Source organism: Ursus maritimus, unplaced genomic scaffold, assembly GCF_017311325.1.
Source record: "Ursus maritimus isolate PB19 unplaced genomic scaffold, ASM1731132v1 scaffold_14, whole genome shotgun sequence".
NCBI classification, from domain to species: Eukaryota; Metazoa; Chordata; class Mammalia; order Carnivora; family Ursidae; genus Ursus; species Ursus maritimus.
The window spans coordinates 31,508,180-31,535,214 of NW_024423786.1; the positions used below are offsets into that span (position 1 = coordinate 31,508,180).

The 27,035-nt window shown below is 35.7% G+C and overlaps 1 protein-coding gene across 15 annotated transcripts in view; it reads left to right on the plus strand.

The window, feature by feature from the left end:
- Window positions 1-27,035, plus strand: part of CFAP20DC (CFAP20 domain containing) — a 235,926-nt gene that overhangs the window by 72,278 nt on the left and 136,613 nt on the right. For all 15 annotated transcript variants that reach the window (XM_040628608.1, XM_040628613.1, XM_040628612.1 and 12 more), the window contains one exon: window positions 11,648-11,762. In XM_040628608.1, the coding sequence (XP_040484542.1) occupies window positions 11,648-11,762 (115 nt within the window). The remainder of the gene's footprint in view (window positions 1-11,647; window positions 11,763-27,035) is intronic.

The following is a 27,035-nucleotide window of genomic DNA, read 5'->3' on the forward strand; positions in this document are numbered from 1 at the left end:
GGGGGGGGGGGGGGGGGGTTGCATTGAGGGATGGATTAATAGGTGATAAGAATTAAGGAGTGCACTTGTGATGAGCACTCTATGTGCTCATGTTCTATGGAAGTGTTGAATTAATGTATTGTACACCTGAAACTAATATTACACTATATGTCAACTAACTGGAATTCAAATTAAAATTTAAGAAAAAATTTAAAAAAAAAATAATAAGATACCACCTCATACCCACCACAATGGCTGTCTTCCTGGGTATATGCCTGAGAAACATGAAAATATTATGACCACACACAGAGCTGAACATGAATGTTCTTAGTACCATTATTTAGGTTAGCCAAACCTGGAGACAAACTACAATTCCACCAACTCCTTTGGTGAATAGATATAAAATGTGGCATATCCATATATTACAACACTGTTCTTCAATAAGAAAGTAATGATATAGGCTACAGTGGATGAATGTCAAAAACGTTGTGCTCAGTGAAAGATGTCACATGCAGAAAATTTTATATTTTATATTCCACTTACATGAAATATCTGGAGAAGGCAAATGTTTCTAGACCCAAGCCAGATTCATGATAGCCTGGGGATGGGGATGAGAGTGGAGATTGACTGCAGACAGGTATGTGGGATCTATTTGGATGGTGGGAATGTTTGACAACCAAATTCTGGTGATGGTTTACATAACTCTTTAAATATACTAAAAATGTACACAATTTAAAATGATGAATTTTATGGCATGTAAATTGTACCTCAATAGAGCTCTTTTTAAAAAGGGGATCAAATGACATTCAGAGAAAGATTCAAAGAGCACCAGTTACTGATGTAAAGCCATACATGTGAAATGTGCATTGTAATGAATGCTAAGTAAGAAAAGAGGACTACTTTGTGTTTCAATAAGTATACGAAAGCATCTTAGGTTCAGAATTCTGAATTTTTCTATAAAAGACAAAAGAATCCTCAATGAATTTAAAATTCAGCAGAAGGGACCCAGGAAAAATTGATGGAATAAAATTCCCTGTGGTGATTATGAAGTATAGGAGTGAATGCATAAGGGAGGCCTTCTGCATGGCGCCATCTTCTATATGGTTTTCAATTTCAGTGCACAGCCATATTAACTATATACCCAAACATCATTGCACACATTTATATATACGATTTTGCAAACTCTCTCTTTTCTTGTAATTTATGCCTGGAGTTATTTGGTAGCATCACTGAAGGTGTGCATTCAAATTTGGTCATTTTTAGGTCATGATAAGAAAAATAAATACCATTTTGGCTTTAAGAACAAGTAATTCTAATAAATGAATCTAATCATCAGAAGCCTGACATCAGTTTTGCAAGTTCATTCTAACCTGAAGTGAACATTCAGTGGTTGAAAATGATTGTACATATGGAAGAAAAGTGAATAGGTAATCTAAATAGACAAGTTTATCTACACTATTGGATGGTTGCTACCATTTACTCAAATACTCACTGAGGTTGCCATTGTTAAAATAAAAATTGTCAATCAAAGATGGAGATATAAAAGCAAATTGGAAATTGAATTCAGAAGTAATTTTACTTTCAAATGGTTTGCAAATGTAGATGTTAAGTTTGGAATGAATGTCGTTAATGACCATAGCTGAGAGAGTTATACACCTGCTGATCACTAGAATATTATAATAAATGAGGTTGATTTTCCTGTTGACTACCCCATTTTTTCTCAACATGGTCTCATTACTTTTTCTATCACATCGCTGACCCTTAGCTATGAATGCTCACTTACAGATATAAAAATGTATTAACTCATATATGGGGTTTCTTAATAAAAAAGTATCTCTAAGTTTAAGAGAAGCAATGCCAGTGTTACTTGCCTTTTTCTGCTTTGTTAGGTCACAGGAGGTTTTAGATGGTGAAAATCAAGCCTGTATTACAACTGAAGAGCTGTTTTACAAGCAGCCTTCCTTACAGCAACTAAATTGTCCCCAAAAAAGCACATGAGCACATGAGCATAATGAAGCTTTTAAGTAGACACACATATGCATTTATATTCTCTATCTCTCATGAATGACTAATTTTAATTTTTTTTAAAGTAGCAATTCAGCTTGCTTTCAGAACCATTTAAGCTTAGCACATGATTTTGTTTTCCCTCCAAAACCAACTATTCTTGATTATGAGATAGGGAAGGTTTGCATATTTATTTTTGCAAAGACAGTAGAATAAATTCTCATCACCATATGAGTGGCTTAGTCTTAATACCTCTGTCTTAAACTGGGCACATGAGCATTTAGAAATTCTTCCAGAGGTCAGAGCCACGACGGTCAGATTTAACTGAGAACTATCTTGTGTAGACCAAAACCTGACCTCCACCAGAGCAAAGTCAGGCCATGTACCCATTGTGTGGTTCTTATCAGGCTTTACAGCCCAGGTGGGCCTATCTTTCTTAATAAATATTTTAGTTAATAGAAGATTAAAGGCTAAAAATACACAGCCACTCAAGATGATGGTTAGTACTTAGGTAGTTTTCTGTATGCCAGGCATTGTTCTATGCATTTTTCTTACATTCACTTATGTATGCAGTCCTCACAACAATCCTATGAGTACTATTATTTTCTACATTTTATTAATAAAGAAACTGAGGTACCGAAGTGTAAGTAACATACCCAGTGTCACATAGCTAAGAAATGGTGAAGCCAGAATTTGAACACAGAAAATATGGCTTTGAAATTATTGCTCTTAACCATTACAGCTTATTTCCACACTTGTTGATAATGAGTAGTCTAAAATAATAATAATTTCGGGCACCTGGGTGGCTCGATCAGTTAAGCATCCAACTCTTGGTTTCGGCTTAGGACATGATCTCGGGGTCATGAGATTGAGCCCCGTGTCGGGCTCTGCATTCAGTGTGGAGTCTGCTTGAGATTCTCTCTGTGCCTCTGCCTGCCCCTTCTCCCTGCTCATGTTCTCTCCCCCCCCAAATAAATAAATAAAAATCTTTAAAAGAATAATAATCACTAAAAAAAGAAAGTAGCAGTACTCAAAAACTGCAGTCAACTCAAGATAACACTGATGATGAATTTGTAATAAATTGTCCTTCCCCCAAACTGCAGAAGTCCCATCTCTTGTGTTTGTACATGTGCATACTGGGAACTTTTACAAATTACCAAACATTTCAGGGCAGTCAGATTTCTTTATGGAATTTAGAATGAGAGACTTCTTGAAACTCTAAAATGGGCTCTGGATTACCAAATTCTAGTAACCTTTTTAAACTCAATTAGAATGTTACTAGCAAGTGGTAAAGCTGAAATATACAGGACCACATGTTATTCACCCATGAAAACAAAGGAAAAGATTTGCATATTTGTGTTACATTATGGCCCATAACGTGGACTATAGTTACTGACCTAGAACACCAAAGGGGATTGAAAGAAATTGAGTAATAGAGGTTGAAAAACATGCTGTGGTAAGTCAAAAAAAGATGTAATTATTTTTAATTCGGAGATCTGCGATGTTTTCCAGGAGGAGGTGGCATTTCAACCCAAACTGTGATGGATGAATATAATTTCAGTTGGCAGAATGAGAGAAGGGACTTTCCAAGGGACATACATAAGCAAAGGCATAGAAATATGAAAGGATGGATTATGTTTAAGTAGCAAACACGCTGGTATTGTCATTGTGGCAGCCCACTCCAGTGTTCCATGTCACATCCTCTGGGTCCACCTCTGATATCAGCTGCGACTGCAGTGGGTGGTTTGGAACAAGCTTGCTTGGAAAGCATCCCATATCAAATGCCATCCAGGACCTTCTTTGATGCTGTGGGACCCAACTACTCTACCCACAGACAGGCATAAATTGGAAATACTAGGGTGGTAAGGCCCCCTGAGGGAACCCTTAACCATTGGGGGTTAGCACTTAGTGGCTATAGGCTCCCACCTCCTATTCCTCAAGAGGACAGTTCTTGGAGGTGTTCTGTACGTGTCTCCATGGATGTTCTGGTGGAATGGAGCCCCTATAGTCTATAGCAGTCTTGTTGACAATGCCTTCTTATCTTGGATTTTCCTCTTTTGTTGTTTTACTCTCCCTCTTCCTTCATTCCTGCATCATGGAATCTCTTATCCAATAAACCACTTGCACCTGTGTCCTTTTCTCAGCCTCTGCTTTTGAAGGTGTGTTTCCTAAAGAGGCTGCACAGCACATCCAGGTATATGAGTTAGTGCAAAGGCTTTGATTGTCAAACAGACTCACAAGAATCAGAGATCTTAGCCAATACTGATGCACACATGAAGCAGGAAGAGATCTGGAATAACCGTTGCATCTCTCCAGTTCTTTCTAAATGCACTTTGGCTCAGATCTAACAAACAACTTCTCTAAGCAATACTTGACAGAAAAACACCTGAGAATATTGCTCACCCAGAGGGAGCTCTTACACTTTTAGCTTATGTGACGTGTTCCAAGGAACCATGCCCCATAAGTGCATGGATTCCAAGTTTGTTAACCATAAGCAATCTTAGAGAGATCAGGTACATCCTGCAAAAATAAAACAAAACAAAAAACCCATATATTAAGGACTTTCCTTCTAATAAACACCACTGATGTATTTGTCAGAGGTCAGTCATGTTTACAAGGAGCTCTGGCTGGTTACCTTTCTCCTGGAATGAATGCCCTTTAGTAAAGGGGTTGAATGGATGGTAGGCCAGTTACTCACCTCTTCCTTCCTAGTAAGCATGAAACCTTTCAAAAACACTAAGCCATGCACTGCCATCCTCTGGAATTGTCATATAGACTTGTAAATAATGTACCTTTATTACTCTTGCTTTATCTTTTTAGATTGCTGGCTCTGCCACATAGCTCTGAGACCATGAACAAATGGCTTAATGTCTCTGAGCCTCTCACTACGTTGGTAAGATGTGATGATTAATTTCTATTTCAAAAAAAAATTGTTGGGAGGAATAAATGAGATAACATTGGCGAAATTGAGTGAAGGTTCTGGCATATGGTAGGGATTTAGATGTTGCTCGTCCATTTTCCATCCTTTTCTGGTTATTAAGTATAGCCTTGATATCTGCCCCATCAAGCTCTTCTTGATATCTCATGTTAAGACTCCTCAAAACCAACCCTGGCTTTATTCTGCAATTTCACTCCTTGCTGATGTTCTCACCTGCTGTCTCTGCAACCCCCTGGTTTCAGTCTTGCACTCCTTATTTTATGAATTCTGACACAAACAGAGGGTACATTGAGGAATGCAGTGAAAAGTGATAATGGAATAGTGGCTAAGGGTCAGATTTTGGAGGTCCTTGAATAACGAGATAAGGAACCTTGGACTTGATTCCTTAGGCTAGGATGCGAAAGAAATTGGAGCCAAGGGGTGACATTCAGTCCCCATGGCTGGTCCACATGAAGAACAGACTGAGAGATAAAAGTGTGGAGGTAGAGAGACTACTACATTCAAAGCAACAAATGACTAAGCATTGTGGTTATAGAAAACCGAAGAAGAAACAGGCATGAAACTACTAGAAAGGTGACTGTGACAGGATCTGACAGCTAATTGGAATAGTGACGCCCAAATGTTCAAAACAGGGAACAATCAGTGATTCACAGAGATCCTCACTAGTAACTGAGAGAATTTTAAGTGTATGAGGCCTATGGTGGGACAGTGAAGTGACCTTCAAGAACATAGAAATAAAGAAAGCAATATTAGCCTATGAGCTTTTAATTGTAAGATAATAGTACCTGGATCAGAAGGGTGTTTGTTTGTTTTGTTGTTGTTTTTTACAAATTTTAAAGGAAGATTTTGCCAATGGAACACGCACACACATGAAGGCAAACATGGGCTCTGTCCATCCAAACACTGTGAAGGATAGGAGTCTTAGCTACCAGATATTAAATATTTTGTTCCCAGGAGCAAAGATCATTCTACTATGGATGTGTTTTTAGGCACTATCTGCCCAAAAGAAAGTCAGCATGTGGGTAAGGATCTAGGTACTAGAATCATTTAGATCTGAGTATAAATCTGGATTTTGCTAGATGTGTAACTTTAGGAACTAAAACTTTAGTTTCCTCATCTGTTAAGTAGAGATAATAATAGTAGGCATCTTCTAAGGTTTATGGGAGCATTAAGTGAAATAATGCATACAGAATACTTAATACAGTGTTGGCATATAAAAAATGTTCAATAAGTAATTAATATTACTACCTTTCCTTTGGGGAATGCATACATCAAGTATTGAAGTGTAAGTCACTTGTTCTGATTATATACCAAGTAAAAAAAAAAACTTCTGATGCTTGGTAGATTTTTTTTTTTTTTTTTTTTTTTTTTTTAGATAAATTACCACATTCTAGCAGAGTACACTCATCTTGCTAGCTTTGGATCATCCTTTCAGGAGGCTTTACGTAGGTCATGGTTGTAAGACACATGTTTGTGACCTATTGGGTAATTGGATCCAAACTGGAATCCAGAATTGAGTGGGAAATCGTTTTAGAAGACTGAGAAGGGGAGAAGAGAAAGGGTACATGGTTTTCATGAGATGAACAAGTATTGTATTGGAAGTGTTTAGCTGTGGTTCTGTGAAGATGGACACCAAGGCACTCTTGTCATCGCTAGCACAGCATGTGCAAATAGTGGCCATTCAACATAAACGAATGAAAGAAATTCAGCCTGTATGGGAGTGACCATACCGTTATATCACTGAAATGGCTCATGATTTTAAAGAGAGAAGTTTTAACACTCTGCTACTTATTAGCTGTATTTCCATAGACTAGTAGCTTCCTTAGTTTCTGGAGTCTAGTTTCCCCATCTACAAAGTGGAGAATGAATATACTGCCTTCAGTGAAAGATTTTTGTGAGACTTAATAAGATAATGTCTATGAAATATGCTAAAAATAGCGACTTAGGAATGGTTATTTTTCCTCCCACACTGGAGTATGATTTCTATATCTCAGCTAATTCCATACCTCTAGTACTTTGTATTGTGCTACTAAGGCATTGACTGGATGCTAGTTGAATGAATTAATGAAATCAGGAAGAAAATTTGAATAGGAGACCTTGAAGTTGGAATAGTTGTGTTGGTTATCATAGTGAAATAGGTTTAGGTTTAAATTAAATTTTGCTCTCTGGTTAGATAAAGTTACCCAGAATGGTGGCAGAAGAAAATTGTGATCTAGGTGCCAGAACTGCCCAGAAATATGAAGGAATACCCTAAAGATAAATAGATGATAGGTCAGTATTGAGTAGACTTGGGGAAAGTAGTTTTTAATTTTTTTAAGTTTTAAAATAATAAAATCCAAGTGCATGTAGACCATTCACCAGTCATATGCTGAATCATACAATGTCTTATTACACTTTTTAGAAAGGAAACTTTATAAAGTATGTTCTCTGACCACAATGGAATGAAATTAAAAATCAATGGCAATGCAGGATATAGAAAAGACTGTACTGTTTGGAAATTAAATAGCACACATCTAAGTAGCCCAAGATTCAAAGAAGAAATCATATGGGAAATTAGAAAATATTTCAAACTGAATGAAAATTATATACAACATACTAGAATGTGTGGGAGGCAGCTGACATAATGCTTAGAGGAAAGCTTATAAGTTTTAAGTATTGTATGAGAAAAAAGAAAGGTTTAAAATTAATTATCTAACTTTCCATCCTAAGAAGCTGGGTGTGGGGGGGAAGAACAAATTAAACCCAGAGTAAGTAGAAGGAAAGAAATAAAAATAGAACCAGGAATCAATAAAATTGAAAACAAAGAACAGAGAAATTTTACAAAGCCAAGAGTTCTTTCTTTAAAAAGATAAACTTAATAAACCAAAGCGGATTGATTAGTAAAAAGAGAGAAATCACAAGTTACCAATGTCAGGAATGAGAACAGGAATACAACTACAGATCCTACTGATGTTAAAATGATAATAAAGGGAATAATATGAACAACTTTATGGCAATAAAGTCACAATTTATCAAAACCAAAAGAACAAAAATTCAAAATCTGAGTAGCCTACTAATCTATTAAATTAAATGTATAACCAAAATCTTCCCACAAAGAAAACTTCAGACTTAGATTAATTCTATTAACATTTAAACTAGCACTCATTTTAAACAAATTTTCAAATAGAGGAGGAGGAAACACTTCCCAAATCACTTTGTGGGATTAGCTTAACTCTGTTATCAAAACCTGACATAGATATTTTGAGAAAATTACAAACCAATGTTCCTCATGAAAATAGATGTGAAAATCTTCAACAAAATGCTAACATAATTGAAATTTATACCAAGAGTACAAGGTTGATTTTACATTTGAAAATCAATCAGTATAATTCAAAATATGGACAGAATAAAGGAAAGAAACAATAGGATCTGAATTGCTGCAGAAAAAAAGGCATTGACAAAATTCCACACCCTTTCGTGACTAAAAAAAAAGGAAAAAAACTTAAAAAACTAGAAATAGAAGAGAACATACTAAATCTGATAAAGGAAACCTAAATCTAAATCACATTTAATAGAAACATAGTGAACATTTTCCCCCTATGATCAGGAACAAGGCAGGGTTTTCTGTGTTCATCACTTCAGTATAGTGTACGCTGGAAGTGCTGCCAGTGCAGTAATGCAAGAAAAAGAAATAAAAGGTATAAAGATTGAGAAAAGCAGAAGTAAAAGTCCTTATTCACTGAAGACATGATTGTTTATATATAAAATCCTCAGGAATCTACAAAACAACTACTGAAACTAATGCATGAATTAAACATGGTCACAGGAATAATTATATAAAAAATCAGTAGAATTTCTATATACTAGTAGCATTTGGCTGGTGAATTTTTAAAATTCATTTTCAGTCATGTCAAAAAACAAAATACTTAGGAATAAATTTAACAAAAAATGTGCAAGATTTCTAAAATGAAAACTACAAAACATTATGAAAGAAATTAAACAAGGCCTAAATAATTGCAAAAGATATATCACATAAGTGGATTGGATGACTCAATATTGTTCTCCCCAATTTGATCCGTAGATTCAACACAATCCAAAACTCTCAACAACATCTTTATAGAAAATGACAAGTGAATCCTAAAATCTATGGAAAACAAGGGCCAGACAAACCTGAACGAAACCAAGTAGAAGAGTTTCTTTGCCTAGTTTCAAGACCTACTGCTAATCCACAATACTGAGGCAGTGTGACATTGGTGGAAGAATGGATAAATGAAACAAATGGATTGATGGAAAGCCCAGAAATAGATCCACACTCATACATATATATTCAATTGATTTTCAACAAAGTATCATGGCATTTCAGTTTGGAAAGGAGAATCTTTAACAAATAATGCTGGACAACTGAATAAACATACAGAAAAAACCACACCCACTACCTCACACAATACTGAAATTAATCTTGGATGGATCATAGAATGTAAAACCTAGAACTGTGAAGATCTAGAAGAAAACATAGGAAAGTACCTTCTTTGTAGCTTTGGGCTAGGCAGGGATTTTTTAGGACATAGAAATTCTAGCACTAGTATAAATATTGATAAACTGGACTTCATGAAATTAAAAACTTCTGCTAATCAAAAGGTATCATTAAGCTAATTTAGACAAAGTGTACATGAGTTTCTGTGCACTATTCTTGATACTTTTCTGTGAGAAATTATTTCCAAATAAAAGGTTAACAAAAGATATCCTTATGATAATAGGGAAGAAAATAATCACAATGCATAATCTGACAAAGGATATATATCCAAAATTTATAAAGAACTCTTAGAATTATAATAAGAAAATAGCCCCCCAAAAATTGAACAAATGACTTAACAGACATGTCACATGACATGCCAGTAAACACATGTAAAATTGATCAGTGTCATTATTCAGAAGACAAATGCAAATAAAATCACAATGATATCCATTCATACCAACTAGAATTGGCTAACACTAAAGTCTGATAGTACCGGGGTGCCTGAGTGGCTCAGTCAGTTAAGCATCAGACTCGATTTCAGCTTGGTCATAATCTCAGGATCATGAGATCAAGCCCTGCATAGGGCTCCATACTCAGCACAGAGTCTGCCTGGGATTCTCTCTCTCTTCCTCTCCCTCTGCCCCTTCCCCCCCCAAACAAAAAACAAAAACAAACAAACAAAAACTTAAAGTCTGATAGTACCAAAAATTGAAGAGAATATGGAACCACTGCAATCATTTTGGAGAATTAGTTCTATAAAGTTATACCTATATATTCCCCAATTACCCAGTAATCCCATTCCTAGTTATCAAGTAATCCCATTCCTAAACAGGAATATGTTGCTGCACTGCTATATAATAAAACATGCACAAAAATAACATTTTAAAAGAACAGGATGAAAGATAGTTCTAACATTTTCCTTCTGCACTTCAGCGGATGATTGTGTTTCACCACACCTCCCCATGTACTCGTCCCACGTTGAAGACACTGTCTTGGGGCAAAAATTATACCACATTTACTCATACATCTGAATATAAAACTATGATAGACTTAACCCTTTTGCATCTTAACCTTACCTCTCACTCTGGATTGAAAGGATTTATTGCTTTTTAAATGAAGTTATGGTGTTTTTTAGTGCTGGCACAGTAGAATTTTTAGGTCTGGGGCATTCTCTTAAATCATCTCTTCTAATTTGTACTGTATTTAATCATAACACTGTTGAATAATAGTTTTTCTACAGAATATGTATTTTAGAAGGAAGAAATAATGAGAGTAGAAAAGTAGGAAGAGGAGATAAGAAAGAGGTATAGAAAAAACTATGTTGACTTTTAAAATAGTTAATTATACTATAAATATTGGTAGCAGTTCATTTGAATGAAATGTTGTCACCTTGGGGAATTACTAACTGTAGAAAATTAGCAGTTTGTACATCTAGATAAAGTTGCTAAAAATGGGGGAAACATCGCTATTCTCTGCTAAAAAGACAGTCTTTAATAAGCATCAACTCTACTATATAAAAGCCTGAGACAGGTTTGGAGATTTTAAGCCTGCTGTGTTACCTCTGAGACCTAAAGGAAGCAGAACATAAAAATGAGCCTCTATCAATTTGAAGCAAACCTAATCTTTGTGATCATGGCTGTGGTCTAAATCTATTAAAGATGTTAGAATTCAGTGTCCTTGGTATCACTGTGACTTGACCTGAATAGTGAGCAATAAACTTGTGTATTATAATTCTGCTTTGAAGATATGTGCTTAGGAAGTGAAAGCGACAGTCAGTGTTTTGTGTCTGTCTCTAAGCAGACTAAGAGCCTATATAAAATGACAGGTGCATTTTTAGGGAAAGAAACCCATAATGTTTTCCTATTTAGTAGGTGACAGTATGTCTCAAGATAACACAAGCTTAAGGGGCTGGAACAAGCATGGTTATTAAAGGCTAGCAGTTTCTCAGTTCATACAAATTGAATTTTTTCGTAGGCTAGAAGACTGTAGAAATCTGTAGAGTACTGAAATAAATTAGCATATTAAGTGAATTTATACATTCAGGCTTGTGAACACTTTGAATTTAAGGAAGAAATTTTATTACTTCTTGAGAGAAAAAAGACAATTCTTAAATTCTGTGTTTGATCTCCCTATTGCAAAGGGCCTGTATGATAAATTATATCATTTAATGATTATCCAAAGTAGTAGATATTATATTGATGGGAATCTTTCTCTCTTCTTTCTTTCTTCAGAATTACTGATTTAGGGAACATTAAAAGAAGATTATATTTATCAACAGTCCATAAGGAACTGTCCTCAACTCCTCTTCATGCAAAAATCCCACTCTTCATGATCAAGCGCAAAATTGTAAGTGTCACCTGAATGTTGCTTAAAATAGTAAATTCAATTCAGCAAATATTAATATGGGCCTATTCTGTGTATAAAGCACTTTGTTAAGTACCATGGTCATATAAAAAATGAATAAAATTTATACTCTTCCTTGCTCTCCCATGAAAGAGCTTAAAATCTACTAGGTGGGAGAATATGATTATTTGAACATCTAGAATATCACCAAAACCGTGGTGGGAAGCACAGTAGAGAGAGAAGGTCTACTGGTGCTATGAAAGGGAAAGAAATCCGTCTGACTACAGGATGAGGAAAGGCTGAATGAAGACGACTACATTTAGTTGGGCCTTTGAAAGACTATAAGATTTCAACAGGTAGAGATAGGAAGCCAAGTATTCCAAGCAGAAGTAACGGCATGAACAGAAGCCTGAAGGCTGGAAATTGATACATATTTGGAGAAAAAAGAGTGATTAATCATTATTGCCAGATTTTTTTTTTTTGAATACCCTGAAGGAAACATCAGTCCTGCAATACAATAGTCAGGCATAGGTTGGGAGATTTTATGCCTATGGTGTAACCTCTAAGACCTATAGCAGCAATAAGGTATGAGTAGATAAGCAATAAGGTACAGGCCAAGAAGTTTGGGCCTGATATGACTGACTGGTCTTTCTCAAATTTTAATTACTTCAGTACTACTCTCATGGCTTTACCATGTTTATGTACTACTTGTTCTAATAAGTACTTAATACTTTCCTTTAAATCAACTCAGCTGTTTGGGGCTTAAATATATTTATTTTAAAAGAAACCTTTAACCACTTCCTTAAATGCACAGACTCCAGTGTAAGGAAGGATCATGAAAAGGTAAATATGACACCACCAAAGGAAACTAATAAAGCTTTAATAACTGATCCTAAAGAGATAGATCTGTGACCTGTCAAAGAATTCAGAACAGTCTTAAGGAAATTTAGTGACCTACAAGAACATACAGACAGACAATGAAATGAACTTAGGGAAACAAACCATGAACAGCACAAGATGTTTGACAAAGGAATGGAAACCATCAAAAATAAACAAATAGAAATGCTAGAGCTGAAAAATACAGTAACTGAAGAATTCAGTGGAGAGCTTCAAAAGCAGATTGAACCATGCAGAAAAAAGAATCAGTGACCTAGAAGACAAGACAATTGAAATTATCCAGTTGGGATTAAAAAAGGAAAAGGAATGACAAAGAGTGAAAAAAGCCTATGGGAATTATGAGACACAAAGAAAATAAGCAATATTCACATTACTGGAATTACAGAAGGAGAAGAGAAAGAGAAAAGGACAGAGAGTATATTTAAAGCAATGATGGCTAAAAACTCCCCAAACCTGGGGAGAGAAATAGATATTCAGATCCAAGAGGCCAAAGGACCACAAATAGGACCACACAAACATATTATGATTAAATTGTCAAAAGTCAAAGTAAGAATTTTAAAAGCAATGAGAAAAGAGAGGTTAGAAGTTACATACAAGGGGAGGTCCCATAAAACTATGGACAGATTTCTCAACAGAAACTTTTCAGGCCAGAAGAGAATGTGATGACATATTCTAAATATAGGGAAAAAATTAGAAACCAACCAAGAATACTATCCCTGGCAAAGCTGTCTTTCAGAAATAAAGGAGGGGTAAAGACTTTCCTAAACAAACAAAAACTGAGGGAATTCATTACCACTAGACCTGCCTTACAATAAATGCTAGAGGGAGATCTTTGAGTAGAAATACAAGGACTCTAACAACATAAAAACATAAGAAGGCAGTGTAAAACTCACTACAATGGTAAATGTATAGTCAGAGATGGAGTCTATAATAGTGGTGCATAATTCATTTATAATAATACTAAATGGCTATGTTTTAAGTACTGATTTCCTTATTTATCTATGATTTTTTTAGAGTTCAACAGTAGGTGGTTTCCAACAGTTAAATCATATATGAGACCAATACTCCATTCTGTGTGTAGTTAATAAATAAAATCTGTCATTACCTTGCTTTTGTGAATTCAGTCACCTTTGTCAGTTAACTAATTGAAGTTCTAGATATTTTGTTAAAATCTGAACTGACCATTCTGTACATGGATATCATCCTTCCCACACACACACACAGTAGTATGCCTTTCATCTAGTGACATTTGTAGGAATACAGTATTTAAAAATAAAATATTATCTTTCTTTACAAGTAAACCTTGATAAGATAGAAAGTGAACTTGACTGAACCATATTTCCTATTTAATAAATGAGTCAGATGAATATGTGTCAGTGGCACCAGGTATCTAATGACATAAGAAATGTACTACTTAAACTAAAAAATAAAAAAATAATAAAAAGTGTAATAGGTCCTCATCTAAGAAAATCCTGGTGTGAAGAAAGCAAACTGGTCATTATTTTAGGTAACTTGAGCTCATGCTAAATTTTAAAAGGCAAAACACTCATAACATATCTAGAACTTCTTTTCTGAGTGTGGTTGAATCTAGAAAGAGTTACATACATTTAAGACAGTCCTAAGCAATAAGCAAAGAGAAGGTATTTTTTTTCTGTAGTGTTCCCTATCCTGGTGAAATCACCAAGTCATACCTACTTGTAATATGTTCTAATCTATATTTTGTTAAGTATAGACATGTAAATAATATGTAGGGGTTAAAAGCACAGTATCTGAATTCTGATACTTACTAGTTATATGACCCTAGTTATATGAGTTCCCTCACCTATAAAATGCAAATAATATGAGTTATACTTCCTATTAAGATTGTTATGAAGATTTACACAAGTAAATAAACATAAGGCTTTTATAACAATGCCTGGCACAGTCTAAGCCCTAGATAAGGATTACAGCTCCGATTTGCTCTTTAGTTGCTACTTCTTCCAGGAAGCTCTCCATGATTTCCCCTCTGGGTAATAACTATTTGGGGTATAGTTCACCATTGCCAGTCACAACTTCATAATCCTCGTAACACTTCTTCACCATGTGCTTATCTATCTCACTGCCTTTAGACTACAAGCATGTTTTATTTGACTTTTATCCCTAGTCCCATTAAGAACATGGCACAAAGGAAGTGCTGAATAAATATTTGTTGAACAAACAGGCGAGTCTTACTATGCCTCTTGATGCTGCAAGATAAAATAAGTAAGTTTGTCATGGACCTTTCTAAATGCACTTGATTCCAGAAATATTCTGTACTATTCAAGCAGATATTAAGAAATACAGTTCTAAAACTTGTACTCATTTCCCCTCAGTTTCCTCCCAATCAAAGAGATGCTACAGCAGAGGAGGGTCTTTCATTTCCACTGTTAATATAGTCTATTCCCAGTGAGCCTTTAATAAATTACAGCTAAACCATGTTTTAGGGAACCTTCTATGGAGAGAAGCAAGGTGAGAGAGAACACTCCACCCATTCAAAATGCCATCCCTAGGGCCCTCTTTGGTGTTGGTGTGGTGTTGCTCTAGTTCTCTACTTTTGCCAAAACTTTCTTCACTTCTGCTTTTTAGGAACTGTAGATAGTTTGGTGGTAAACCGTGAAACACAGTATTTTTAAACATCTTCAGCTAACATTTATAAGTCAGAAGTTATCAATATTGTCTGTTGTGCAGTGAGCAGTCAGCTGGAGCTGAGAGGCAACTGCACACTTTTAACAGAGCTTTAAGCTCTACTGTAGAGTTTAGGCCTTTCCACTCATAAGGAATGCAGGTGCACTCAGACCATTTCTTTTTTTTTTTTTTTTTAAGATTTTATTTATTTATGTGACAGAGAGACAGCCAGCGAGAGAGGGGACACAAACAGGGGGAGTGGGAGAGGAAGAAGCAGGCTCCCAGCGGAGGAGCCCGATGCGGGACTCGATCCCGGAACGCCGGGATCACGCCCTGAGCCAGAGGCAGACACTTAACGACTGCTACCCAGGCGCCCCCACTCAGACCATTTCTGCTTCATTCATTTAAGTTATCTGCCAAGGCCCTCTAAGCATAGAGTTTGCAACCCCGATTTAGAGGATAATTGCTAAAAGGTCCACTTCGCCTTGTTCTTTAGTTAAAACCTTTACATAGCCAAAGGCAACAGATAAATATTCTTAAAGCCACACCAGTATGAATATTTATGTATAGGCCACTTACTATCCAGTTACCGTTAAATGTTAACCTTTCAAATAAAAAAATTTTATTTTTCATGTTATTCTCCATTTTGAAGAATTCAATTTAATATTTAAATTACAACAATTTATACTTTTAACTTAGATTTTCAATGGCAAGAACAGTTTGAAAAATTAATAATCATCAAATTAAATAATGGAGGTAGCCACTTAGTCAAGACTCACTGAAATCAATCTTACTTCTTCTTCAATGTAATTTTAATTAGTTGGTGATAGTATCAGATGAACATCAATGTCTTGCTACCAAAGTATATATTAATGTACAGTAAATTTAAGTGTATTTGAATAGGAGGTTCAAATATGAAATATCATTGAGAATGAATCATTCATTGGAGATATAATGAAGTGGTATGATAAATTACAATGCCAAAATCTTTTAGTAACCTTTACCACTCAAATACCCAGGGTTTGTCATTTAAATGGGTAAAATTACTCTTTAGGAATTGTACTTTCATGACGACTCTGATGGAATATGTTATAGCTTTTATTACAAACTGGAAGTGTGGTATAATGTTTTTAAAATTTCCCCTCAAAGATCATTTTCCCCATAAAGTCAGTGATTTAGAAATTTTTGAGTTTTAACAGTATTTACTTTCTTGAGTGTCACTGAATGAGAAGGGAGTGGAGGAAGCAGGTTTATTTAGACCAAGATCATTTAGATATACATTTAAGATGCTAGAGAATGTCCCTTAATGAAACCATTCTAACCTAGAATCCACTGTAATGCCTGTGGTACTTATTTGAAGGTTTGTAAATGTTTTCATCTCTTCCACGAGAATATCATTTACAAATATCTGTTTTTCTCTCTCTACTCACCTGTCAGTCTAATATAGATGTTTAACAAATTTGAGGAAAGAAGAGTAGTTCCATGCCTTCCTCTGTAGTCCCTGAATGGTTATGTGAAGTAGGAACAACCACATAAAAAATAAGTTTGTTCTGGAAAACAGATGATTACCCCATTTTTAAATCACATGAACAGGCAGGAGAATATTGTTAAGAGTTGAAGTGTGACCTCTAGGGGTAGCTTGTAGGGGTTCGAATTCTGGTTATCACTTCCTGTCTGGGCCCTTAGCCGAGTCAGTTAATCTCTCTGTGCTTCATTTCCTCATCAGTTAGGTGGTGACAACAATAGAACCTGCTTCCTAGAGGAGTTGTTAGGAAAGAGTTACTACCTAGACCAGTGCCAAGCTCTTAGTAAGTGCTCAGTTAACATTAGTTGATATTGTTATTACTATTTTCTGTTGACATAAACCCATGTTTATTAACTTAGGAATATAGTGTTACAGTAAACTTCTGAACTTAGAGTTCTTTCAATTGGCAAATATTTATGGAGCCCCTGCTATAGGCCAAGGTCTGTGACAAATGATAGGAATCCAAAGGTGAATGACACATCAAGGAGATTATAATGTGGCAGAGGAGGCAAACACATAATCAATTAATGATAATGGGCTCTGGTGAACACCAACCCAGATGCTCCTACAGGAAAATATCAGACTTGTCTAGCCAAATTGGGGATTGTTACCATGGAGGTATTTATGCTAAGTTGTAAATACACACAAACAAAAGTAGGAAAGTTTATGTCACATTTGATCCATTAACTGATTCACATGCATGGAATTAGAGTGCTAGAAAGGAAGGCTAGCCAAAACCATGAAGGGCTTTGAAAGCCATGTTGAGAAGTTTGAATTTTCGTCCATTAGAAATTTTTAAAATAATTTTTAACATGGAGAAGTTTCATGATATAATCTGCATTCTAGAAAGTAAGTATAATCTAAGAATGGAGAGAGCTAGAGGAAAAGAAACCAGTTAAGATCCAATGTGCAGAAGTCTAGGTGAGACATATAAGCCTGCATTAGTGTAGTAGCAAAGAAGTAAGAGAGGAGGACAGATATGAAAGATACTTAAAGAGTAAGATCAATTAAAAAAAACAGAGAAAATGGCACTGAAATTCACTGGTTGGACTTAACAAGAAGTTAAACACTGGAGGTATCAGTAAAATTGAAGCCAGGAATATAAAAACTATCCAAACAAAAGCATGGGGAGGAGAGCCTTAAAAAAAAAAGATGAGTACAGTCTGAATGGCTTGAGAAACAATATCAACCAGTCTAATATGTGGGTAATCAGAGTAGTAGCAGGAGAACAAAGAGAGATTGAGCACCAGAAAATTTATAGAAGTGATGGTTGAAATTTTTCAAAATTTGAAAAATACACCCACAGATCCAATTAGCTCAACAAATCAAAGGCTGAAGATCCCTCAAAAACTGCACCAAACCACACCATGGTATATCATAACTTAAAAACACCAAAAATCATGGCATGGTATGTCATAACTAAATTGCTGAAAATCAATGATAAAGAGAAAATCTTAAAATGTAGCCAGAAAAAAAAATTACATTATTCATCAGAAAACATTGATAAAATATATCACAAGCTTCCCTCAGAAGCAAGGAAAGTAAGAAGACAATGGAATGATGCTTGGGTAAAAAAAAAAAATTTAACCTATCAACCTAGAATTCTGTATCTAGTGAAACTATTCTTCAAAAATTGGAACAAAATAAAAACACTTTAAGACTGAAAAGTGCTAGAGAATTCATTGCTAGCAACTTGCACTACAAAAATATTAAAGAAGTTCTTCAGGCTGAAAACAATATATACCAGATGGAAATCTGGATCTGAATGAGAGAAGAATACCAGTAGTGATAAATATGTAGATGAATCTGGGGGTGCCTGGGTGGCTCAGTTGGTTGAGTGTCTGCCTCTTGATTTCAGCTCAGGTTGTGATCTCAGGGTCTTGAGATCAAGCCCCTCATCATGCTCCAAGCTCAGCAGGGAGTCTGCTTCTCTCTCTCTCCCTCTACCCTTTCTCATGTTTGCTGTCTCTCTGTCTCTCTCTAAAATAAATAAATCTCTAAAAACTATGTAGGTGAATCCAAGAGGTTCTTTATTCATATCATAATTTCTTTAAAAGTATTTGTTGAAAGAAAAATAGCAACAGTGTAGAAGTAAAATAGATGACAGTAACACAAAGAATGGTAGAGATATTAGTATACTTTTTTTTAACATTCTTATCCATGAGATATTCTAATATTACTCAAAGTTAGATTGTGGTAAGTTAAAGATTTATATTGCAACTAGTGCAGCCATTAAAAAAAATAAAACAAAGTTGTGTAACTCATCAGCAAATTGATGAGATTAATGGAACACTAAAAATATATCCAATCCAAAAGAATACAGAAAAGAACTAAACAAGAGCAGGTGGGACAACTTGAAAACAAATAGCAAGACTGTAGTCTTAAACTCATATACATTGGAATAATTACATTAAGTGGAAATGGGCTTAACTCTCCAACTAAAAGAGATTATTAGATCAATTAAAATCAAAACACAATTGTATATGGCTTATAAGAAATATATATTAAATCTAAAGACAGAGGTGAAAAATTTAAAAAAGAAAAGGTTATACCATACAGGCACCAACCATAAGAAAGCTAAAGTGGCTATATTAATATCAGACAAAGTAAACTGCAGGAAACGGAATATTACATAAAGAGGCATTTCATAATGATGGAGTTAATTCATATAGTAGATAAAACAAATCTAAATATATATACACCTAGTAACAGTGTTTGGAAATGCATGAAGCAAAAACTAAAAGAACCAAAGAGAGAAACATAAATTCACAATTTTAGATGAAGATTTCAACACTCCCCTCTTAGATTTTAACAGAAAATCAGTAAACTTGAAAAATGTTATCAATCAACCAGACCTATTTGACATTTTTAGAACATACCATCTAACAACTGCATAATACACACTATATTCAAGTGCACACTGGGTATTTACCCAAGGTGTGTGATATATCAGTCTGTATTAATCTCAATAAACTTAAAAAGACTGAAATGATACAAAGTATGTTCTGTGAATACAAGGTAATTAAACTAGAAATTAATAACAAAAATATAGTTGGACAATCCCCAAGTAGTTAGAAATAAAGCAACATACTTCCAAATAACTTATAAGTCAAAGACAAATTACGGGAGATATTAGAAAATATTTTTAACTGTTATTTTAACTAATTTCAAATGGTAATGAAAATAAAGCATACCAAAATTTGTGGATACATCTGAAGCATCTAAAATATGGAGAAAAGAATAATCAAGAGAATATATAAATGAAATAAAAACTGGACAGTGGAGAAAATCAATAAAACCAAAGTTTGTTCTTTGAGAAGGTTTAGCAAGTGATAAGCTGTTAACTAGATTAATTAAGAAAAGAAGAATTCACACATTACTAAACTCAAGAATGAAAGTAGGGAAAAAGGAAAATAAGGGAATATTATGAACAATATTTTGCCAGTAAGTTTGACAATTCAGATGAAGTGGGAAATTTCTGCTAAAGACACAAAGTACTAAAACTGATACTAAAAGAAATTAAAAGTTAAAATAGCCATGTATCTATTTTTAGAAAGTGAATTTGTAATTAAAAACATTCCCGCAAAGAAAATACAGGTACAGAAAATCCATGTCCAGGCTTTACATATAATTCTACCAAACACTTAAGGAAAAAATAATACAAATTTTAAGCACTCTCTGTCAGATAATTAAGGGGAAGGAACATTTCCCAAATCATTGAATAATATGAGGCCAGCATTATGCTGATACCAAAGCCAGCAAAGACATTATAATTCCCAAAAAATAACTATAAATCAGTATCACTCATGAACATAAACACATGAATCCTTAACACTGTGACTAAGTGGTGTTTATTCCAGGAATTTAAGCTTAGTCTTACATTTGAAAATCAGTCACTGTAATTTATCACATTAACAGAATAATGGAGAAAAAAATCGTAAGGTCATCTCATCAAATGTAGAAAAATCATTTAACAAAAATTCATTAGTCATTCATGATTAAAGCTCACATCAAACTAGGAATAGAAAAGAATCTTTTTCAATTTGATAAAGGAGTTCTATTAAAAGGAAAAAAAAAAACCCAACAACTAAATCATACTTAGTGGTGAAATACTGACTACTTATCCCCTAAGATAGGGAACAAGGCAAGGATATCCACTCTACTTCTATTCAGCATTGTATTGGAGGTCCCAGTAAGTGCAATAAGATAATAAAGAGAAATAAAACACATACAGACTAGAAAAAAAGAAGGAAAACTTTCTCTCTTTGCAGACAACATAATCATCTAAGTAGACAATTCTAAGGAATCTGCAAAAACTAAACAAAACCTACTAGATTAAGTGAGTTTTGTAGGGTCACAGAATATAACATCAATAACCGAAGTCAATTATATTTCTATATAAATTGTTTATAGCAATAAACAATTGAAATTTTTAAATTTTTAAAATTTAAATATTTTTATTAAGTTTTTTATTTTAATTCCAGTATAGTTAACATACAGTGTTATATTAGTTTCAGGTATACAGTATGGTGATTCAACAATTCTAGTTTTAATTTTTAATTTTAAAAATATTTACAATAGCATCAAAAGTACATAATATGCAGGAATAAATTTAATAAAATATATGCTAGATCTTTACACTGAAAACTATAAAACACTGCTGAAAGAAATTGAAGAAGACCTAAATAAGTGGAGACATGTTGTTTATGGATCTAAACACTGTATATTCAATCTAATCCTAATCAGAATCCCAGGGGGCTTTTTTAAAAATATTTTTTGCAAAACTTATAAACAAATTCTAAAATATATATGGGAATTCAAAAGACTTAGAATACAACACAATTTCAAAAGGTAAGAATTATACCTCATGATTTCAAGACATGTTGTAAAGCTACAGTAATCAGGACAATGTGTTCTTGGCATAGATACCAGAAAAAAGTTTAGAAATAGACACATGCATGTATAGTCAGTTGATCTTCAACCAAAGCACCAGAGCAATTCAACAGAGATAGGAACATGCTTTTTTCAAACATGGAACTTCTGAGTATCCATTTGGGAGGAAAAAAATGAACCTCAACCTATACTTCAGAGCACTCAAAAGATTAAGATGAATCATAGATCTAAATGTAAGTGCTTAAAATATAAACAACCATAAGAGATTTCTTAAACCCAGAAAACATTAACCCAAATAAAGAATAAATTGACAAAATGGGCTTTAGCAAAATTTAAAACTGCTCGGGGCACCTCGGTGGCTTAGTCTGTTAAGTGTCTGTCTTCGACTCAGGTGGTGATGCCAGGGTCTTGGGATCCAGCCCTGTGTTGGGCTCCCTGTTTGCTTATCAGGGAGTCTGCTTCTCCTTCTCCCTCTGCCCCTCCCCTCCTCATTCATGCTCTCTCTCTCTCTTTTTCTCTCTCTTTCAAATAAATAAATAAAATCTTTTTTTTTTAATTAAAACTTCTCATCAGAAGACATTTTTAAGAAAATGAATAAGCAAGCCACAGCTGGGAGAAAATATTCCTAATACATGTATCCAACAAAAGACCTATATCCAGAATATATTCTCCAACTGTATAATAAAAAAAGTAACTTTTTTTAAGGCAAAAACATTTGAACAAGCATTTCACAAAGATTATTTAATCAAATAAGCATGTGAAGAGCTCCATACTATCAGTCAAGGGAATTCAAATGAAAAACACAGTTGCTACTACTTCACCCACTATAATGGCAAAAATAAAAGAGACAGGAAATACTAAATGTTGGTGAGATATAAAGCAATTATCACACATTTCCAACATATATGGAGAATTTCCAGCATAACCAGTTTGGAAATACCTTTGGAAGTTTCTGATAAAGTTAAACGTTTACCTGTTGATACAAAAGCTCCATTCCTTGGTGTCTATCCACAGAAACGTAAGTACATGTACACACACACACACAAACCTTGGCTGGGAATTTCACAACAGCTTTCTTTATAAAAGCCAAAAACTTGAAATAACTTATATGCCCCACAACAGAAGAGTGAACATTTAAATTATGGTATATTCACAGAGGGGGGTACTACTCAACAAAACAAGAATGAACTACTGATCCATGCAACAACATGGATGAACCTCAAGTATTATGCCAAGTGAAATAAGACACTTTTACTATGATCCCATTTATATAAATTAATAGAACAGACAAACTAAGGTGAAAGAAAATTAGTGGTTGCCCTTGAGAGGGATGAGTCTGAGATTGACTGGGAAGCAGCACAAAAGATCTTTCTGGGGTTATTGAAATGCCCTACAACTTGATGGGCTGTGGTATGTAGGTGAATGAAATGGTCAGAATCATCAAATTGTACCCTTAAAGTCTGTGCATTTTGTGGTATGAAAGTCAAAAAGGTGGTGTGGTTAACATATATTAAGCACATATATATTAGGCACTATTATAAGTGCTTACATGTTTTTAAACATTTAATCCTGACAACTCTGAGAGATGTATTATTATTACCACCATTTTATAAATGAGGAAAGCTAAGCACAGAGAGGTTAAGTAACTGTGAATTTTATCTAACTAGTAAATGTTGGAGCTGGAATGCAAACCCAGGCATACAGGCTCCAGAGCCCACGCCCTTGCATCCCTAGGGGGAATATATTTAAAAGGAGTTGCCAGTAGGGATTAACTGGAAGGAATTTCCAAACAGGTTAAATAGGATATTATAATTAGATAATAGAAAATAATTTCTAATTCCAAATTTTAAAAGTTAAGTGTTTCAGAGAAAGGAGGTTAAATGTCAGGATGTGGCCATGTGAGTGGATTACTAAGTAAAGAGGAGAAGGCTTTTGAAAAAAAGGAGGTTAAGGGCCTCAGGGTATTGGACAGTGTGTTAGAAGATAAGGTGAATCTGGTCCCAGCGTTTTTCGGGAATTTGTAGATAGGCTGGCAAGGGTGTGTCTGCAGAAGTAGGAGTGACCAGGAAGTGATTTGAACATCAGTGAAGCTAAAAGAGTGAAAGAGCCTGTCAATGCAATTCCTCCAGCTTGAAAGAAGATAGGGTTTCCAGTCAGAAGTGCAAGGCCGCTTCCAATGCCACCTAGCCCCATGGCCTCAGAATTGAAGGACATAGAGGCACATAAAAAGTCCCTTAGTGTGCTTCAACTCCAGAAAGAGGAAGTAATAGCTCAGAGAAAAACCAGGTTTCAGTTCAAGTAAGGTATGTAAGACCGTTAGAAAAATACAGATGTAGTAAGTACTTTTCAGTAGTAAGGATTTCAGAGGGCGCAGTGAAAGTTGACTTGAGAATTAGTAAGAGAAAGATGGGCTGCTATATATCTAGTAAGAGAAAGATGGACTGCTCTTTAGGAAGAGACCGCTTGCCCGTTGGGTAGGAATGGGAGGTGGGGGTCAGTTGCTAAATAGGTATCATGAAGATTCTTTATAAGAAACTTGCCTTTCTGTGGTTCAGCCATGAGCTACAGCACTGGCAGACCCAACCTCTCCTCAACTCCCCTCCCTCCGTGTAAGGACTTGTCATGATTTGCTTTTCCTGAGGAAATTGTTTTTTAATACAGTAGTAATAGGTAATTGCTTCTCCTGACTGTTAGGATATAAAATTACTATTTTGATCTCTGCTTACACCATTTAATAAACAATATGATGGTGATTGAGATGAATAATGTCATTGTAAGCAGATTTTCTCTTGAGATATTTAAGCTAACATGTGAAAAATTATTGTAAAAGGCACAAGAATAAGTGTCTAAAAACCCCATTCTTTGTTATCATTTTAGGAGCACAGAAACAGAATGAGGTTCTAAAATTGTGAGAAGAAATGTACTTTAGGATTGCTGGGTTATGAAATTGTGGTTTCTTGTTTGTGATTTCCTTTTAGAAAGGCAACACTGGCTAGAGCTGTGCACTGTCAGTGACTCGGGCTCTTTTCTATACTGGCAAAATGAATCCAATTATCTTCACATCTTTCCTGCAGTAATGGCAAGGAAAATCAAAAAGTGCTGGACGACCAAGAACTTGTTATTTCATGCATTTGAGTGGTGTGTGTGTGTGTGTGTTCACACAGTCTACTGGCTTTCACCAGTATAATAAAGCCATATGGGGGCACCTGGGTGAGTTGGTCGGTTAAGCGTCAGCATTCGGCTTAGGTCATGATCTCAGGGTCCTGGGATCAAGCCCTGCATCAGGCTGGGCTCCCTGCTCAGCTCGGCAGGGAGTCTGCTTCTCCCTCTGCCCCTCCCGCCCACCCCCCCATCATGCACACACATGCAGGAACTCTCTCTCTCTCTTTCCTCCTCTCTCCCCCTCTCTTGCTCTCAAATAAATTTTTAAAAATCTTCAAAAAAAAAAAATAAAAATTAAAAATAAAGCCATATGGCCAAAACATGAATCAGTAAAAACTAGAAATTCATGCTTTGAATCATTCTTTTACCCTTTGCCAGCCAGTTCCTTTATGCAGAATTCCATGCCGGAACTAAATAGTATAAACTCTCTTATTAATCCAAGCAACAAACTAAGCAAAACTGTCTTTTCTCTGTCAGATTGCTATCTTCCTGGTACATAATTCTTAAGCCCATAATTAGAAATATTTTAAATCAAAAGTTCTTCACTGCTAGACTAGAGTTACATGTAAGAATAAAGTGATTAGAGGTCAAGAAAACTCAAAAAAGGGATTTGAAGAATGGTTGATCACCAAGAATAATGAAAAAAATATTTTATAAAGATCAACTGTGATTCAGATAATCCACATGTTGAGAGTAGAGAGTTCATACTCTTCCGAAACTTCAGAAAGTATTTCACAGCATTTATATGAATAATGAGTTATTTGTTGAAGCTTATGAAAAGTAGAACCTTTATAAATACCAGCTAAACCAAAAAATAATTTCTATTTCCTCTAGTCAAGGGAGATTTGTGGAAGTTATTCCCATCTTTCTCAGGAACTACTCCCATCTGTACTTGTAAGAGATAAATTCACTAAGGTTACCAATTCTCACACATTTATGGGGCTAGTCGAGTGGTTATAAAATGAAAGATTGAGGATTTTGCTTGAGGGGGAGCTTGGGAAGACGGCAGAGTGGGAGGACCCTGAGCTCACCCTGTCCCACGTTTTGTGTGTGTGTGTGTTTTAACTAAAGATTCTATTTATTTATTTGAGACAGAGAGATACAGAGAGAGAGAGAGCACAAGCAGAGGGAGAGGCAGAGGGAGAGGGAGAAGCAGACTCCCCACTGAGTAGGGAGCCCCCTGTGGGGCTTGGTCCCAGGACCCAGAGATCATGACCTGAGCCGAAGGCAGACGCCCAACCATTTGAGCCACCAGGTGCCCCCCATCCCACGTTTTCAATTAGATGTCATCCAAGTCAACAAACCAGAAAGCAATCTGAAGAATGAAAGAAGAAACTCCACAGCTAAATACAGAGACAAAGCTGCAGCTGAAAGTTTAGGAAGGTCAGAAAGGCAGAGGGAGGCTGCCTGCAGGAGGGAGGGAACTACATGTGGAGAAGGCAAGGCAGAGAAATGGGCCCTCACCCTAGGGAGCTCACAGGGGGAAGACTAATCCCCATAACATTTGGCTTTAAAAACCAGAGGAGCTGGGGGACCTGACTAGCTCAGTTGGTATAGAGCATACAACTCTTGATCTTGGGGTTCTGAGTTTGAGCCCCACATTGGGTGTAGAATTTACTTAAAAAAGGGGGGGTGCTAAATTCCATGAGTTTATAAAACCAGTGGTACTTGGAACCTAGAGCTTTAAAAGTCAGCTGACCCAGCACTAGGCAAGCTAGAAGGTTGAGTGATAGCTGGGTGGCCACCCATAAAGAGACAGCTGTCTGCATGGAGAGGCAACCAAAAAACGGCAGTTTGCACAACCATGGGGACAAACAGGAGACAGATCTCTTCATCATGATTTCAGAGCATGCTGGGAGACTTCTCCAAAAGCAAGGGAGCTGGCAGGTGCCATTTTCCTCCCCCACCCCCCAGCATAAACACAGAGCCACCTTCAAGAGGCGGTGCTGCAGAGACACTTGCTGCCTGACCCACTGGCAAGTGTGCAATGCCCACAAGTTCTCCTGAGGACTAGCATACTCCAGGTCTGCTGGCTTCAGACCTAAGCTCAGGACAAATTTTGTTAAAGCCGCACACGTGCTCTGACCAGGCGCTGGGTGTATGGCCACTGCAGTGTGCTGTACACATCTGCTGGGCTGCACCCGGCTGGATGCCCC